The following is a 15,873-nucleotide window of genomic DNA, read 5'->3' as shown; positions in this document are numbered from 1 at the left end:
GAAATGTTTGTGTTAATTAACCCAAAGCTTTGCAGGGGTCCCCAAACTTTTTTCTACGAGGGCCAGCAAATTTTTTCTTAATGTGGGGCCGGGTCGGTCTGTAACAGAACATTACATGGCCCGGAGTGACTACCAGTTTTACTGTGAAGATGTTAATTACATTTTAAATGTATTTATTATGCTAGATTAGACACCCAAGGGATATATAACCTATTAAAAGAGCATTATTAATATCGTAAATACTTTTTTTTCATATTAATTGCTATTGAAATCAAAACATGTACTTACTTATGCATATTAGGTAATGTAAACTTTTTTTATTTTAAGTGTCTGATATTGTTCAGAGGGACGGTCCAAATGCGTCGCGGGCCGTACTCGGCCACAGAGTGTAAACCAGGTTGCAACATTGTTAGGTAAAGTTCTCCCTCTTCTGGGTAAAATATGAAGTGAACTAATAAAAGGTTTTTGTTTTAAGTCTGGGAGACCAGCAGTCACAGTGTCAGTGTATTGGTGTCTTATTTCAAAACCTTATGCCTCGTGAAAATAATAAGCCGGATTTTGTATTATTTAAACCGAACATTATTTGGGTTAAATGTTTGGTAAACAAGAAACCACAATAATTGAGTGATACCATACCAAGATGATTTATGATGATCAAGTACAAAAAACTAAACAACAAAAAACATATAGACAAGCGTAAATTACAGTTTTTCTATGGAAACAAAAGATGCAGATCTTGTAAATTTGGGTACATTCACTTTTGTTTCATGTGCGCTTTTGCTGTGGATTCTTGTGCAAGTTTTACCCAACCAGTTTACATGGCGTGCTCAGAGGCAGACCTATGAAGAGCTAAACACGCCCCCGTGGCAGACAACAGCAAATAGAAATAAGCGGCGATCGTCATTTAACGCACAGAGAAAGATAGGCCCTGTTGCTCTCTACTTTAACTCGACTATTGTGATAACTGGACTAAAGGCCATCTGAGAAAAACAAGCCACTCTAGGAATGGGACGTGTCTAAAATAAAATTATTTCGGAAAAGAAAACGATGGATAAAGACATTCGACCGAAGATGGATGCAAACCATTTTAACTGTAGCGTAGAGTCGCCAAGTATGCCTTACAGTAGGCGAGTTTCACCTGACAGAAACTCGGTCGGGAAAACTGACTTTCAGTGTCCTATAAAACGACAGGCAGTGAAAAGACATCACCACAAACATAATTTGAAACATAGATACGAGTTTATGGAGACGCTTGGAAAAGGCACTTATGGGAAAGTCAAGAAAGCAATCGAGAGATCCGGTAGAATGGTAAGATTCTAACTGCTTTTTCTGATTTTCCATATCATGATTTGCACGTTTAATTTATGCAATGTGCTCGCTTATGTCCTGCACTGGCAATTCTAAACACGTCTGTCTACCTATTTTACTTCAATCAATATCATTGTCTTCTTGCAGAATTTAGGGTATTTTCAATACCCATTGTCTCGTTGAGACCTGAAAAATTAGGAAAGTCCATCTGGGTCTTTACCTGACTCTTAAGAAAGACAGGGACAATCTTTTTCAAGACATTTTTTACCCAGCCATGTTGTGTATATTATGAGCGATGGCCTGTATTAGAAAGAGAAACCTGGATGGAAAGATTAGGCCAAATACAGCATTAGTGAAAGCACACCAGTTGAAATCAAGTGTTTTAAAAAGTATGTATGCCTGGAAATGGATAAGATGAACATAGCCACTCAACACCAGATAAGTTCAAACAAAGGATGGTTTAATTTCCTGATTCTCTGCCATGCCTGTTACTGGAATTATATTGTTAAAAATGTGGCAACCCGACACTTGGTAAAATGGCTTCTAGGAAGGCACTCACTATTTCCCCCACAGTTTTGGAATTTGTTGTACAAAGACCTAGACTAAGATATGTTTGAACAAGGGTTCAACGGTTAGGGGAAACAAAACAGAACATTCTCTTGGAGAGTAGACTATAGCTTTATCAACCTTCCTATACGACCCGACAGTAAAAAATGATTTATTCGATGTAGAATATTGCATCCTGTGTCTCAGTACCTGTTGACTACTATGTGGTCTAGAAACTCAAACTACTGCAGTGCTATAGATATAAACAAATGTGTAATTTATGTACAACTATCAATCAGGCAATTATTAAAATCCAGAATGGCATTTCGGAATATATATTGGCAAATAATTCAATTTAATCATTCAGAATAATTGGTTCATTTATTATTTTTAAGTTTATCCTGTAAAAGTCTAACCTTAATAGTTTGGCCCTATAATAACTTAATGCAGTGAATTCAACAAAATTGGACTGATGACCACAACAGAGATTTCCTGATGTTATCAAATCACCTGTGTAGACACAACCAGTTATTTACGTTGAATGCAGGAGATTTGTAACACCAAAACAAGTGGCGAGACTAAAGGACAACAACTATTCCCTTGTAGTTCCCCAACAAAGCAGTGGTTAGTAGAGTGAAAGCTGAAGTCCCGTAATCTCCCATCAATTTTGTAATGCTCAGCTTAATCTAGTTTCAGGCACTGAGAGTGACATGTCAACCAGATGTGTCTTTGGAGAACATCTGTGGGAGGTTAAGTTTCTTGGAGGTGTTGACAAGTCTAGCGTTTTTCTAATCTTTGTATGTTTCTCAGAAGGGCAGGTGGTTGAATTCCCACTGGTCTCTGTAGGTGCATTCCAGCCCCTCCTATGGCCTAAGGGCAAAGAATAGAGAGAAAGAATGGACACTGATGTGTAACTCACCTCATATCGGAGCCTTACAAATGATCAATACTTGGAAGTATGAAGTAAAAAACACAAAAACAAAACATGAGGCCGACTTGAGGCTTTAAAATGGTAGAATGACCTTGTACATAACCTGTTTGTGGCCTATTCTTACAGAGGAGTGTGTGTGTGGGGGGGGGTGGTGAAGAGCAGGGCAGGGCATTTGTCTATTTAAGAGTTGTGTTTACAATGACGGTAATAGGCTGCCTGAATCCTAATGAAAAGCACAATGCATGTGATTAGATTTGATGATTGAAGCAGACAAACTCAATGACAAATAAGCTCAAGTCTATTATTATTATAAGTTGATTTATGCTGGACAGGGATGAGGAACAGGAATAGGAAACGACAATAGAAAAGGGGAAGCCTATTTGAGTACTTGAGAAATTCCGGGAGTTACCAGAAGGAAACACATTTAGCCGTACATGATGATGTAGCCTACCTGTCATATCTTGTTTGTCATCAATGACCATGTAAAAATGGAACACAAAAATGCAAAAGAAATCTAGGATATGGCCCTTTGTGTTTTGAAGCTGATAATAAAACATTTCAAAACAAATTGGACAAACTTAGTTATGAGTCACTTGTTTAGGTGTGTTTGGCAGACTAAGTTTGTTCATGAGAGTTGATGCCAACACTTTAAATTTTTTGACACTCTTAAAGTGATAGTTTGCTGTTTCAGAGACTAAAGTATTATGTGGAAAAAACGTTTTACTAAGTGGATATTTTAATTCCTCTGTAAACGTTATTGGAGATTGCAGTAGTGCTGTAGGCACATGTGGCCCTGTCTGCCTACACCTGAATGTACACATTCACTGGAACTGAATGACTAGACTTCATCCACTGTTTACACTCTCTAATCCTTAAAAGGGTGATGAATTAGCCTACAAAGTTTCTGCCTGGCAGTCTGAGACTAGACTGTCATGAATGAACCCTTGACCTTACTTTATGTCTCAGAAGCCATGTATTACACATCGTGTGTCAGTGCAGACAGCAGTATCATTGAATGGGATACCAAGGCTAGGCTGACGGCTAAAGGGAAATGAGAAACGTTATTCACCTGTCTACGAAGCCTCATGTGAAAAACTGCACACATGCCATACTGTTGTGTGAGAGAGGACCCAGACTGTGACTCAAGGGAAGAAGCTAAAAGGTGATGGGATCTTTACTGAGCTTACGTACGACCTTAGCATTACTGTGAGGATGACTGGAGGTGAATAACGATCCCCCACCCTGTCACCTGTGAACCCTCTGAACCCGGTCACCCCTAGGGTCACACGGCTGACGCACAGTGGACAGTGTGGAATCCCAAGCATCTAAACAAGCCTCAATCAAAACACACATGTGCTGTACCCAGTCCTGTGTAGGTTTAGACAAGAATAGGGTACATCAATCACCCACCCAAGAGCACACAAGATTCCATAACAACAGTATGTGTCAAAGTAACAAAAGAGTTTCGAACACATCATCATACACACATTGTCATGCTCACACACACACACACATACTTAGCAAAAGTCACACTCCTACGCATGATAAACCTTTCAGATTTAATTTCTATTGAAATTCAAATAAACATAACCTGGGGGACCACACTGACGTAACACAAAACAATAGACCTTATGTCAGCAGGGAGAAGACAAGGACCTGCCTTGTCACAATGACACTGTAGTGTTAGTCTGTCTACTCACCAGTACAACCTGAGGCTACAGGGTGGCTGGTGGCCACAAGGAAATAGGTGACAATGAGTAAACCTCCTTGCTTTTTCATTAGAAGATGTGTATTTCATTTTTTTTCTTTCTCAGGTACATCAATGTGGTGTCTCAAGAGCAGTTCACATAGCATTGTTTGCAGTAAAGCGGATTAGGCTAACAACATCTTGACCAACTGGTTAGCATACAGCTTCAAGGCATTCAGTCCATTCAATTTGGAACTGAATTTGAAAAGTGTGTTGATAGATATAGCCTAATGGTTCCTGGTTCCTGGTACCAGCCGGGATGAGCTACCATGCTTCATTCATGTTTGACGGATTTGCTTGAAGAATACGTTTGATGTGTTTCTCCATCAGGTGGCCATCAAATCAATCAGGAAGGAAAAGATCAAGGATGAGCAAGACCTTTTACACATTCATAGAGAGATCGAGATCATGTCCTCTCTCAACCATCCCTACATCACCACCATATATGAAGGTAGGCTCAGAATAGACTTCTGTTTAGGATCACACTGATACAAACAACATTTTCCTCCCTAAATGATCCAATTGAATCATACAGTTTTTAAGAGGTGAAAAAAGGTGATCAAATCTGCATGTGAAGAGCAACGTGAGCCATCTTGTACAATGTTTCCACACAAATCTCTGCAATATTTGGTCACGCAAGTCATTAAGTCACACTGATCCTTTCTCTATGACATAAGTGGGGGTGCCTCCACAATGACGACCACACCGCTGACCGGAATGTGTGGAGAGAGCCTTCTGACAGGGCCATCCTCTCCTGTACAGAGCGTGACCATTCTCTGGGTTTGGGTTTGGTGTTGCAGTGTTTGAAAACAAGGACAAGATTGTCATAGTGATGGAGTACGCCAGCCGAGGAGACCTGTATGACTATATCTGTGAGAAGCAGAGGATCACTGAGTACGAGGCCAGACACTTCTTCAGGCAAATCGTTTCAGCTGTGCAGTACTGCCATCAGGTAAACCGCCTTTTAGACTGCTGTAGCCACTCTAGAAAGTCTCCTTCTCCTTTCAGGGTGAAGAATACAAATGTCTCTACATGCTCAGGTGTGCATAAAGGTTGTCTTGTAAAAATGCCATTGTGCCTGTTTGTTACTAAAAATCATACACCAGTAATAGTTGTGGAAACACATGGACAGTAGTGCTGATCCTCATCAGCTGCACTGGTGAAGCCCCACCTCCACAGTTACATAATGTGAATTATGCATATTATTTACCGTTGGCCTGGCATAGTGAACAGGGCTGTTGCAACACTGGGCCAACGAACTTGAAACATGCCCAGCAAACTTGAAACACGCAAACACACACCCACTCTTTTATGAGTGCAGAAGGGAATGGACCAGTCCTACTCACAGACACACAGTCAATCCTCTTCTAGGGCCCATAGGTTTGTTACTAAAAGATTCCAGCACATGGTGTCCTATACTGTAGTAGAGGCACATCACAGTAAAATGTGTTCAAAGTATCCTGGTGGGACAGTGGAGAACCATGAAGTCTATTTCTGTTGACAAGTTTTACAAGTGTCCTGTACTGGACTATGCTGACCACCTGTCAGTATTTATTCTGCTTAATACTAGTCAGTATTGTAGATATTTGTAGTTGTTATAGAGTCATTTTGTATCAGCCACAATATGTGGCTGATACAAAAATATATGTGGCTGGCATGAAATATATTTACAAAATAATGTTGTTATGAGAGAAATGTTCTTCCAGCATATAAATCTTGAGTGAATTGAACAGACGTTCAAGACAAAAGTAGTTGACTTGTATTTAGTTTTAGTTTTAATTTGATGCTAAATTTAAGCTGTTGCTCCATGTCTCAGTCAATGGCATGCCCCCCTACAGAGTGGAGCACAATGGTAGCATAGCTGACATTCCGGAACAGTCTTCTGTTGGAACAGCATCTGTTCTGACCCAATTTCTATTCAGATCTACAATTAGTAACCAAACACACACCAATTGTAACAGTAATCGTGTAGAATAACATAATAAAAAAAAACTGTCATTATAACTTATCTTCTTTCCCATTCTAGAATGGGATAGTACATCGTGACCTGAAACTGGAGAATATTCTACTAGATGGCAACGGTAATATTAAGGTAAGGGACAAAGGGCATCTTAACAACAGTGCCATTGAAACTACATGCCAAACTTCAGTTTCACTGATGTCATATCAAGTTATAAATCAAATACTTTCCTTTTTACCCAATCACAGATAGCAGATTTTGGACTTTCAAACATTTACCATAAGGATGGGTACCTTCAAACCTTTTGTGGAAGTCCCTTGTATGCCTCTCCAGAGATAGTTAATGGACTGCCATACAAAGGTCCAGAGGTGGACACCTGGTCTCTTGGGGTCCTGCTCTACACCTTGGTCCATGGGGCCATGCCATTTGATGGGCACAACCATAAGAACCTAGTGCAGCAGATCAGCACTGGGAACTATCGCAAACCAACAAACCCTTCAGGTGAGCCTCATGGCAGTAGTGGATTTAGTTTGTGGGCTTATTTGCAGTTTTCTTACTTATTGTCATGCACTTCCACTGATGGAATATCTCTCAAAAAAATCAGCAGTCAATGTGGGTGTGTCTTTCTGCTTTCTGTCTCAGATGCCTGTGGTCTAATTCGCTGGATGCTGATGGTGAACCCTGAGCGTAGAGCTACAATAGAGGAGATCGCTGGACACTGGTGGCTTAACTGGGGTTACCAACACTCCCTGCTGGCCGATGGTGAGACTGCGGGGGTGGTGCCACCAGGTGGGACAACCATGGCAACAACTCAGCAACCAGGGGGACTCACCCACATTGTCAACTGGCTTCGTCGGACCTCTAGACCTTTACTAGAGAATGGATCCAAGATGCGCTGTCTGCTGCGCTCCCAAGGAGGCAGTGGAGGAGATGTAGTACGACAACGCTCCCTGCGGAGGTCTCGCAAAGAGAACAACGTCTCCCAGACCACACACGAAGTGGGGGCTCCCACCACTCGGCCCGCCAAGGGGATCCTGAAACGACGAGGCAGTCTGAAGCAGAAGGCCCACAGCGAAGCTCCGTGCGCGGGGACAGAGGAACCACAGAGAGCCTTTGGCCTGTCCATACCGACCCAGGTGCAGCCTGTTGCTTCTCTCCCCCGCAAGGGTATTCTGAAGAAGCCTGTGGAGCGGGAGTCCGGCTACTACTCCTCCTCCCCCGAGAGCAGTGACTTACCCCAGATATCACAAGCTCACGTCTGCCCTTCAACAACACCCCACTCTAAAGGCATCCTGAAGCACCATGGCAAGTTCTCCTCAGGTGGCCTACAAGATTTTGGTTCTTTGGACCAGCTAGCAGCCTCCCTGCCACGAGGGGGACCCAGAGCAAGGCCCAGCAGTGCCATCAGCCAAGACAGTATCCTCTCCTCAGAGTCCTTCGACCAACTGGACCTGCCTGAGCGTGTAAGGCCACCAGCACCAGTGGAACGCCCAGTCAAGAGCACCATAAGAGGGTGTGTGTCTGCCGACAACCTGTTTGACCTTCAAGAAGAGCTGAGGCCGAGAGGACTTTGGGACTGCTACCGATCTGGAGTTGCAGACAGCTCTTTCTCTATCACTGACTGTGAGAACATGACAGAGACCTACAAACAGGCCGTGGTGGTGGGGGGAGCAGCACCAAGCCGAGAACCAACCAGAGGATCTGGACACAGCATAGTAAACTAGGACAACTATGGAACAAAAATGTCCAAGACTATTGAAACCTTTTAGCAGTGATGTGTCATGGTAGCTATAAAGAAAGTGACAGTTTTGATGCCATCATGCTCGTCTAAAGGAAGTACAGTACCAAAAACTGGGATATTCTGGGATATTTTTCAAATGACTACGTTTTAAAATGCCTCTTAAGAGGCACTAGAGGGCCAGACATTTGGATATTTGTCAGAAACTGGCTTTTTAAGTCTGTTCTTAGCATTTCAATATTGATTTCTTTTTTGTTTTCTTTTTTTACATGTGCATGTCAGGATGTGGGGAAATTGGCATTTCATCAATACCAAAGATTCTAAAAAAGGAATTAGTGAGCAAAGATTTTTCATCTCATTGAATATGTCAACCAACCAGTGTGACATGTTTTTGTGCTACAGGAGCCTTTCCAATAAGCAAGCATATTTATTCCTGGATAAACTTTTGAGATGACTCAAAAAGCTTGTGAGAATTATTTTGCATGGTGGCAGAACCAGTATAACTTGCCTCCATTTTACATCTCGCAGTTAATTTAGAACAGAACAGGGATTTACAGGAAATGCAATAGTTAAGGCGACTTTAAAACTGCACAATATGAAACAACTTTTTTTCTGGAATTTATGTATAAGCTTTAGACAAGCGAATGTAGTACTGATTAAGTTAATATGTAATCCTTTTAAGGAACTGAAAAATGCCATGAAGCCTTTGTCCATGGGTTGATTGCTTTATGAGAAAAAGTCTAAAGGTGAGTTTGGTTGCCCTGTAATCATAACAGCAGGTGTTCGGAGTGAGATTTTATTGCTGTGCTGTTAAGTCAATGTACAGTATGTCTTGTATATGATTAGGATTTATGCAATTCATCAAACTATTTGGCTGTTTAATATGGCCACTCACATGAATGTTGAATAAATACACCATTTCTAATTGCACAAGAGATGGTGGCCTATTCAGCATCAAGTTGCTTGCCAATGACTGGAATATGCTTAAGACAAATTGGATTTAGAGGGAAATTTGTATCAAATTTGTATTTGGAGCTCTGAATGTCAGCAGCAGCAATCCATAAACATATTTTTAATAGTCTTTTAGCAGACGCTCTTATCCAGAGCGACTTACAGTCGCATATTCAGTGGTAGTAAAGACATTAGACTAAAGCAGCAATATCACTAACAACAAATACTGAGGATATTGCTTTTCAAATGTAATTGTATACATTTCTTGTTGGGATTTTGTTTGTGTTAAACAGGAAAGTGTGGATTTTGTCTAGTCATCCACTTGCACATAATTATGTCAAATGTGTCATGAAAATGGAAACACTGGATTCTTCAGAAGCTTTTTTTTTTTTGGACCACATTTATATTGGCCACAATGCCAGCCTTATCTGTGTGACTTTGTGCTTTCACTGATCTGGCATAGTGAATTATAAAAAATAAAAAATAAATGAATATCTTTTGTTCTGTGTGACCTAGTAATAAATGTTTATGGTAGTTGTGGTTAACCTATTACTGTAGTGTGATACAGAAGACTGTTTATCAGCACTTATCACGCAACCTTACTAGAGGTCTATCTCAGCACATTGTTAGGAATCGAGAAATGTCACTTCAGAATCAATAAGGACTGAATACACTTAATAGATAGGATAAGAAATGTTTTATGATAATTCATATTGTATGCATTGAAAGCATGACTCACCAAGCTAACATTAACATCAAGTGAAAAATGTCAGGCAAGTGTGACAAATAGCATGTCTGAAGTGAAAACAAACGTCACCAACCAAATAGGAATACTATTGCAACTGTATACTAAAGCAAGATAAAGAAACAAAGCATTTTTTTAAATGTTAGAAGCAACCGCCAAACAACAACACTGAACTCTTAAATAGACTGTCTAATAGCAGGGAACCATTACATAATGTCCCAAAAGGACATCCCTTTAATTAATTATGTGTGAAACACCAAGTGTGCGAGGAACTTCAAGATATCACGGACAATCTTAGTACAGAGATAATGTGCTTGTACCACTCTACAGTGTTGCACACTGCCATTAGCTATTGCTCTGGTCTCACTTGAATTATTACATAAATAAACTACCAATCGCTCCTGAGACTAGTTAAAGTGAAGTTGTGTACATCATTTGTAGACCAGGGGGGACAAATGTACGTCCTGCACGTCAGTGGGGGTGGAGCTATGCTCAAGAGCAGGCGTTCCTGGCCTGCTGACAGCTGTGGATTGGGAGCACGAGGGAAGGTTGAGGTCAAGCATATTTTCCAACTGACTATAACAGGAGCTGAGGGAGTCCTGTTAAGGTACAGAGCAAAACATATAAGTCACCAGTTATCAAGGGTCAGGTTACAGATGCACAACATATTTTGTTGGCCCAAGCATCACCCAATAACAAGTGTGCTTAGGATTCATCCTGAAACAGTTAAGCTAACTTTAAACCTTTACCCTACCATGGTGAACTGCAAGGCAGGCTTGAGTTTGAGACAGAATATATTGAATCAGCAGAATATTAGGTTATACAGTTTAGCCTTACTAGATCAATGGCCAAAATATTAGCCAGAAGCTGCATGAGTGAATCAGTGGAGAGCCCTCCATCAAGAAGACTGAGTCTGCGGATGGCAGCTGCCACACTGGCACAAGCGATTGTTGAGGGCAGGAAGACTGAAAATGTATATTCTGGAAACAGAGAATAGGAAAATGGATGTACAAAACAAGTATATTTTTAGGTTAGTAGCAGCTTATTATTAACTTGTGGATGGCAGTTAATGCAGGGCAAAATACCAGAGTGCTGGAGGAAATGCTGTTGGTAAATTTGTAGTCAGGAGGAAATCGATAAAATCCCTGTCTCTCATACACACCATGACACAAAAACTAAGTTCTAAAATGCCATTCCCAAAAGCTGATTGTCTTTAAGCTATTAGGCTGGTGTGACTAACAAACCATTTAAAGTAATCTTTTACTGAAACTATAGAGATGCAAGGTCAAATTCAATGCAAAATACTATATCCCTGTGACTGGTTGCCTCAGGCAACCTCACGGGAGATTCGTGGGAAATTAGGCAACTGAAAGGACAGACGTGGGTCTTTCATACCACACAATACAGGATTACACAAACTCATCCCTATCTCTGCAATGAACTGCTGACACATCGAAATCAAAGTTATGGGTTGCCTCAGGCAACCTCATGGGAGATTCGTGGGAAATTGGGCAACTGAAAGGACGGACATAGGTCTTTCATACCGCAATACAGGATTACACAAACTCAGTGTCAGTGGTTCATCTCTGCAATGAAGTGAAAATGAAGTTATGGCTACTGTGTGCCCATTGTTCATCAAACACAGAGGTGCCTGATTTAATTGAATAAGAAAAACAGCAGATGTCACTGAAACAGCTAACTCCATTAGACAAAATACCCATACCTGTTGCTGCAAGGGCGATGTAGGAGTGGACATGTCTGCGCAAGGCATGGAGGTTAAGAGGGATTATTGGTATTTCATGAAGAATGGGTTCCAGGAAGTCAGAGGGAAGCACAGAGCCAAGATTCCATTCTAACCCAGCTACTACTGGCAGCTCCCACTGCTGTGGACCAAACACAGCACACCAACACACAGTTTACATACATTACATCCACATATTTGAAGATGAAACATTTGTATTAATCTTTCATGACGTCTTTCAATCATCCACCATTTAAATGTGTGTAGGCTACTGTGTCATGTCACCTATTGTAATATATGTCAAATCTTGTATTTACCAGGAGATCAGAGACCGAAATGGCATTGTCTGTGTAGATACAAAGCCTTCTGGCACTCAGGGGAACTGTTTCTCGTAGCTTGGAAGATAGGAACATGCAAACAGCTCCTAGAAGCTGCAGGTTTGTCCTCTGAACGAAAACACGACTCAAATAACGATCTAGGTAGTGGATCGCTAAAGGGAACACCTCCTCTTCACACTTCTGCTCCTCACAAACCTGTCAGAGAAACGTTATATGGGGGTGTTGAACAACACTTTCAAATATTAGATCTATCCTGACACCACGAAACTCTGTGGTGTACAGCTTGGAAAACAGCCTGATGTTGAGTGTTATTACTGTATCCAGGGAAGCTAATAAAATCTAACGTTATGCAACATTAGCTCAATTACCTGCAGCATCCATACAGCCAATATTCTCCTCATGTAGGGCTGAATATCTGTCTGAACTGTGCCAAAGTAGGATGGCATAACTTGGTTTGTCTTCTCTATGGCTAAGAGATTTTGCCAAATCCGATAGTCCGTTGTCAGGACAGGGTCTTTGCAGGCCCGGATAGCCATGACCTCAGCAGATTGGGTGGTACAGTTTGATGTAGTTATGAATCCTCCATCTTCATGACATGTCAACTCCATTCGACGAAACAAATTAATGTGTTACCGCCGTTATTTTTGTCAGATAGCTACTTTGCTACAATCGAGGCTAATCTGAAGAAATCTGTCAATTGCTAGCAAAACTAGGAGGGTCAACAAAAGCAGATATTCTGAAGGTGGTTTCCTCAATCTCAAATCCGCTGTTTTCGCGCAGCATTCCACAACGGGGACTGCTAGGCAGCCAGCACCAAACGTGGTGCCTTGAGTAGTTATATGGAAACCTAATCTTCATAAATCTGAATTTTCACACTGATCAAACATATAGCTATATAACTCTCAAAAAGTTAATTTATTAAACCTTTACAAAGATTGTTTGGATTATTTACTTTTTAAATTGATCAGTCCATTGTTGTCCGATGTGGTTAATGCAGGTATGGGTGAGGGTGAAATTCCAAGGGTGATTGGTGAAGGTCCATATTAAATTATTATTTGGGAAACGAACCTTTTCAACAATTGTTGAAGACAGTATTTAAACACTAAATGTGCATGTTCATGTAATTTTGTGAACACATACTCAATGTGGCCTGAAGTGTGAGGTTTTTCATTTAGCATTCACAAAACAATTGCACAATCAATATGTATATCGAATCCAGGGACTGCATGGTCTGACACACCTACAATTGCAGCCCTTGCCCATTTTCAGTGTACAATATTAACTATGATGGCATCATGGAGCAAAAGATAGTGGGAGCATGCCCTGCCCACACTCAGTCCATCATCATGACTGGCATTGCCGTTTCAAGATCCCGGGATTCAGAGTTTTGCAGCTCTCGTCGGATCTCTGCAGAGATCTGAGGGTGTGTTTGAATCTTGAGTAGCTCGAGCAGTGCTCCCTTCTGTTCAGAAGCCAGGTCAGCCTTGTAGCGCTGTGTCAGGGTGAGCAGGCTTTGATGCCACAGCACAGGAAGGACACGTTTCTCACTGCGGAAAGACAGGAAGTGTGCGACCAAGGCATCCAGGACACGGAATGGCACGGCATATTTCTTGTCCAGTAACAGGCGCAGAAAGATGCTGTTGGCACCATTGTACTCCATCTCTGCGAGTTTCAGCATGGCAGCGCTGAGGGTTAAAGGGAAATTTCCAGTCAATATTCCCACTTACTGTCTTCTTAGTTTGAAAGGTGTCACAACTGTAAGTGTGTATACAATCAAGGTAAAAAATAGTGTGTTAACAGATGGTTGATATTTGGATGATAAAGGTCTCCTTTGATTAGACTAGGTAAGATTATACCATCGTACCTCCTTAAGGGAGGACCCCTACCTTACCTGGAGTGGAGTACAGGTATCGAGCACTTGGTAAGTATGCTTCCGATGATGATGGCTTCTCTAAGAGTGCATGTTCCAGATTCACAGAGAGGGATCAGAATACCTGAGGGAAACAAATGAGCATAAAATAAAACTGGATAATTGATCACTGTTTTAGCAAATAGCATACTGACATCTAAGGGATCATGTACAGCAAGCTTACTGTACAAGTCTTTTACAAGAAAGACTATTGTGATTAACTAACACCTGCACATTTTGGCAACTACACAGAAACATAACTTGCCCTTGCGGTACTGCCTCCGTTTCTGTGGTATGCACAATTGACCGGTGAGCCTCTGGGGTGCCCTACTGCTGAATAAACTCATTTCTATTCAAGTATCTCACCTTTAAACCATGCCCCAGGTTTGAAGAGGGCTTTCTTCAATGCGTTGTAAAGGTGGAAGTTGAGTTTTTTGTACTCTGCTATGTCATCTCTTATTCTGGGCAGCAGCACCAAATTGTAGAACCTTTGGGCCATTCGCTCTTTCAGATTGGAAGAGAAGATTCTGCAATAAACGGAAGCTTTATTGTCAGCCACTGTCCAAATTAGATATGACATATCCTTGGAAATTGACCCACAGATCAACTGCATGTCTATAGTTCCAACATACCTTGTTGCCTGGTACATAGCAGCAGCTGTCCAGGTCTCAGGCTCAGTCAGGTACAGTACCTGCTCCCAGTTTGATAATGCCGGAATGATCTTGAAAGCCTTGGGGAGCTTACCACTTCTGTATCTAGACAAGACCTAAAACGGCATTCAGACAAGTAAAACAACTGTTCTCAGCAAGATATTTACCTGCTATGATCCACAGCTGTTAAAATATATCCAACATAACTTGTCACCTTGTTTACTCCTCTGTAGACTTCAATGACCCTTGGGTCCAGCTGTGGCATTGGTCTTCCTGAAATCTCTGACATCACGGTTCCCACTTCTGTCTGTTTCTCTGTGATCTTCTCCATGATGATGTCAGCTAGTGTCCGTCTACAATAAGAAGTGGGTATCATGTATAACTTGTATTATGTGTTAGGATGGAAAGTGATACCCAGGCTTGATTCGGAGTCCAGCCTTTTGTTTTAGCTTACCTCATTGGAGGATTTTTATTCATGAAAGTTTCAATGGCTTTCTCATCCTCTGCATCCACCACCACTTCAGTTGCACAACCAGCATCATCCCCCTCTCCTGCTCCTGCTTCTCCAAGAGCCGGCCACTCCTCATCTGAGTCTTCATCCTTGGTGTGAGGGCCTACAGGAGAAATAACAGTATGACAACAATCGTCCAGGGGATAAAACAAACATCACAATAACATAATATTTTACCCACTAGTTCATCAAAAAATATTTATATTCCATAAGCAAGGCTTAAAGTATTAGTAGTAGGCTGACTTATGAACGGGGATGTCATCAAGTACAACTTGTATTACTTCAGTAGCTAGCGTGCAACGTCACCTAAAACGGTGGCTGGTTTTTTCTTGACCTCCGGTTCCAAGCCATATTCTGTCTGTAGTTCCTCTTGCTGAATTCGAGCCTGTTCCAAGATTTTCCGTGACAGACGCTCGTCCACGTACTCATCTTCTTCATCTTCCCTCGTGTCTCTGCTCTTTACTCTGCCTGGGACTCTTACCATGTCCCCTTGTAGAATCTGATCAGCCAACGCCAACGTTCCACCGCTCTTTTCAACCCCTCCGCCTCTGGATTTCTTCACTTTAGGCATTGGTAAGGCTCTGTAAAGTGGCCCTACTTAATTGTTGTTCCTATTCAACCAAAGATTTGGCAAAAGTATTCTAACATTAATGTTAGCTTGCGTAGACTTGTTTTCAACCCACACGTGCACTGCTACAGAGGAAGTGACGCTAAACTACATTTCCGTACATTTTAGAAAGCACATTTCATCAGCTTTTACAGATTCATTTATTTATTTTTGAACACATTTAGTGAACC

General features: G+C 41.4%; 3 protein-coding genes across 3 annotated transcripts; 1 reads left to right on the top strand and 2 right to left on the bottom strand.

Annotated features, from left to right (window-relative positions):
• The first annotated feature begins 899 nt into the window (after nucleotides 1–899).
• Nucleotides 900–9,599, top strand: nuak2 (NUAK family, SNF1-like kinase, 2). Its single transcript, XM_047024637.1, has 6 exons — nucleotides 900–1,308; nucleotides 4,863–4,983; nucleotides 5,333–5,484; nucleotides 6,559–6,624; nucleotides 6,741–6,993; nucleotides 7,135–9,599. Exons 1-6 carry the CDS (start codon nucleotides 1,048–1,050, stop codon nucleotides 8,214–8,216), a joined length of 1,935 nt encoding a protein of 644 aa, XP_046880593.1. The 5' UTR covers nucleotides 900–1,047; the 3' UTR covers nucleotides 8,217–9,599.
• Nucleotides 9,556–12,823, bottom strand: ccnd3 (cyclin D3). Its single transcript, XM_047024639.1, has 5 exons — nucleotides 12,374–12,823; nucleotides 11,985–12,200; nucleotides 11,650–11,809; nucleotides 10,764–10,906; nucleotides 9,556–10,525 (listed from the first exon to the last, which is right to left on the bottom strand). The coding sequence occupies exons 1-5, from the start codon at nucleotides 12,611–12,613 to the stop codon at nucleotides 10,358–10,360; spliced, it is 927 nt and encodes a 308-aa protein (XP_046880595.1). The 5' UTR covers nucleotides 12,614–12,823; the 3' UTR covers nucleotides 9,556–10,357.
• A 68-nt stretch (nucleotides 12,824–12,891) lies between these two features.
• On the bottom strand, nucleotides 12,892–15,794 carry bysl (bystin-like). The gene is made up of 7 exons (XM_047024638.1): nucleotides 15,382–15,794; nucleotides 15,019–15,178; nucleotides 14,779–14,917; nucleotides 14,547–14,680; nucleotides 14,281–14,441; nucleotides 13,897–13,999; nucleotides 12,892–13,690 (listed from the first exon to the last, which is right to left on the bottom strand). The coding sequence occupies exons 1-7, from the start codon at nucleotides 15,644–15,646 to the stop codon at nucleotides 13,339–13,341; spliced, it is 1,314 nt and encodes a 437-aa protein (XP_046880594.1). The 5' UTR covers nucleotides 15,647–15,794; the 3' UTR covers nucleotides 12,892–13,338.
• Between the last annotated feature and the right edge of the window lie 79 nt (nucleotides 15,795–15,873).

This window comes from Hypomesus transpacificus, chromosome 9, assembly GCF_021917145.1.
Source record: "Hypomesus transpacificus isolate Combined female chromosome 9, fHypTra1, whole genome shotgun sequence".
Lineage (NCBI taxonomy): Eukaryota > Metazoa > Chordata > Actinopteri > Osmeriformes > Osmeridae > Hypomesus > Hypomesus transpacificus.
Note: the sequence above shows the minus strand (reverse complement) of the source record. Positions and strands in the feature narration are given on the sequence as shown.

Excerpts from the sequence above, each read along its gene's own strand:
- ccnd3 (XM_047024639.1), bottom strand. The coding sequence starts at position 12,613 with ATGGAGTTGACATGTCATGAAGATGGAGGATTCATAACTACATCAAAC. Across the intron at positions 11,810-11,984 it reads TTTCGGTCTCTGATCTCCTG|CAGTGGGAGCTGCCAGTAGT; the intron begins GTAAATACAAGA and ends TTTGGTCCACAG. Across the intron at positions 10,907-11,649 it reads CATCGCCCTTGCAGCAACAG|AATATACATTTTCAGTCTTC; the intron begins GTATGGGTATTT and ends CTCTGTTTCCAG.
- nuak2 (XM_047024637.1), top strand. The coding sequence starts at position 1,048 with ATGGATAAAGACATTCGACCGAAGATGGATGCAAACCATTTTAACTGT. Across the intron at positions 1,309-4,862 it reads TCGAGAGATCCGGTAGAATG|GTGGCCATCAAATCAATCAG; the intron begins GTAAGATTCTAA and ends TTTCTCCATCAG. Across the intron at positions 5,485-6,558 it reads CTGTGCAGTACTGCCATCAG|AATGGGATAGTACATCGTGA; the intron begins GTAAACCGCCTT and ends TTCCCATTCTAG.
- bysl (XM_047024638.1), bottom strand. The coding sequence starts at position 15,646 with ATGCCTAAAGTGAAGAAATCCAGAGGCGGAGGGGTTGAAAAGAGCGGT. Across the intron at positions 14,918-15,018 it reads AATAAAAATCCTCCAATGAG|ACGGACACTAGCTGACATCA; the intron begins GTAAGCTAAAAC and ends TTCTTATTGTAG. Across the intron at positions 14,000-14,280 it reads ACCTGGGGCATGGTTTAAAG|GTATTCTGATCCCTCTCTGT; the intron begins GTGAGATACTTG and ends TGTTTCCCTCAG.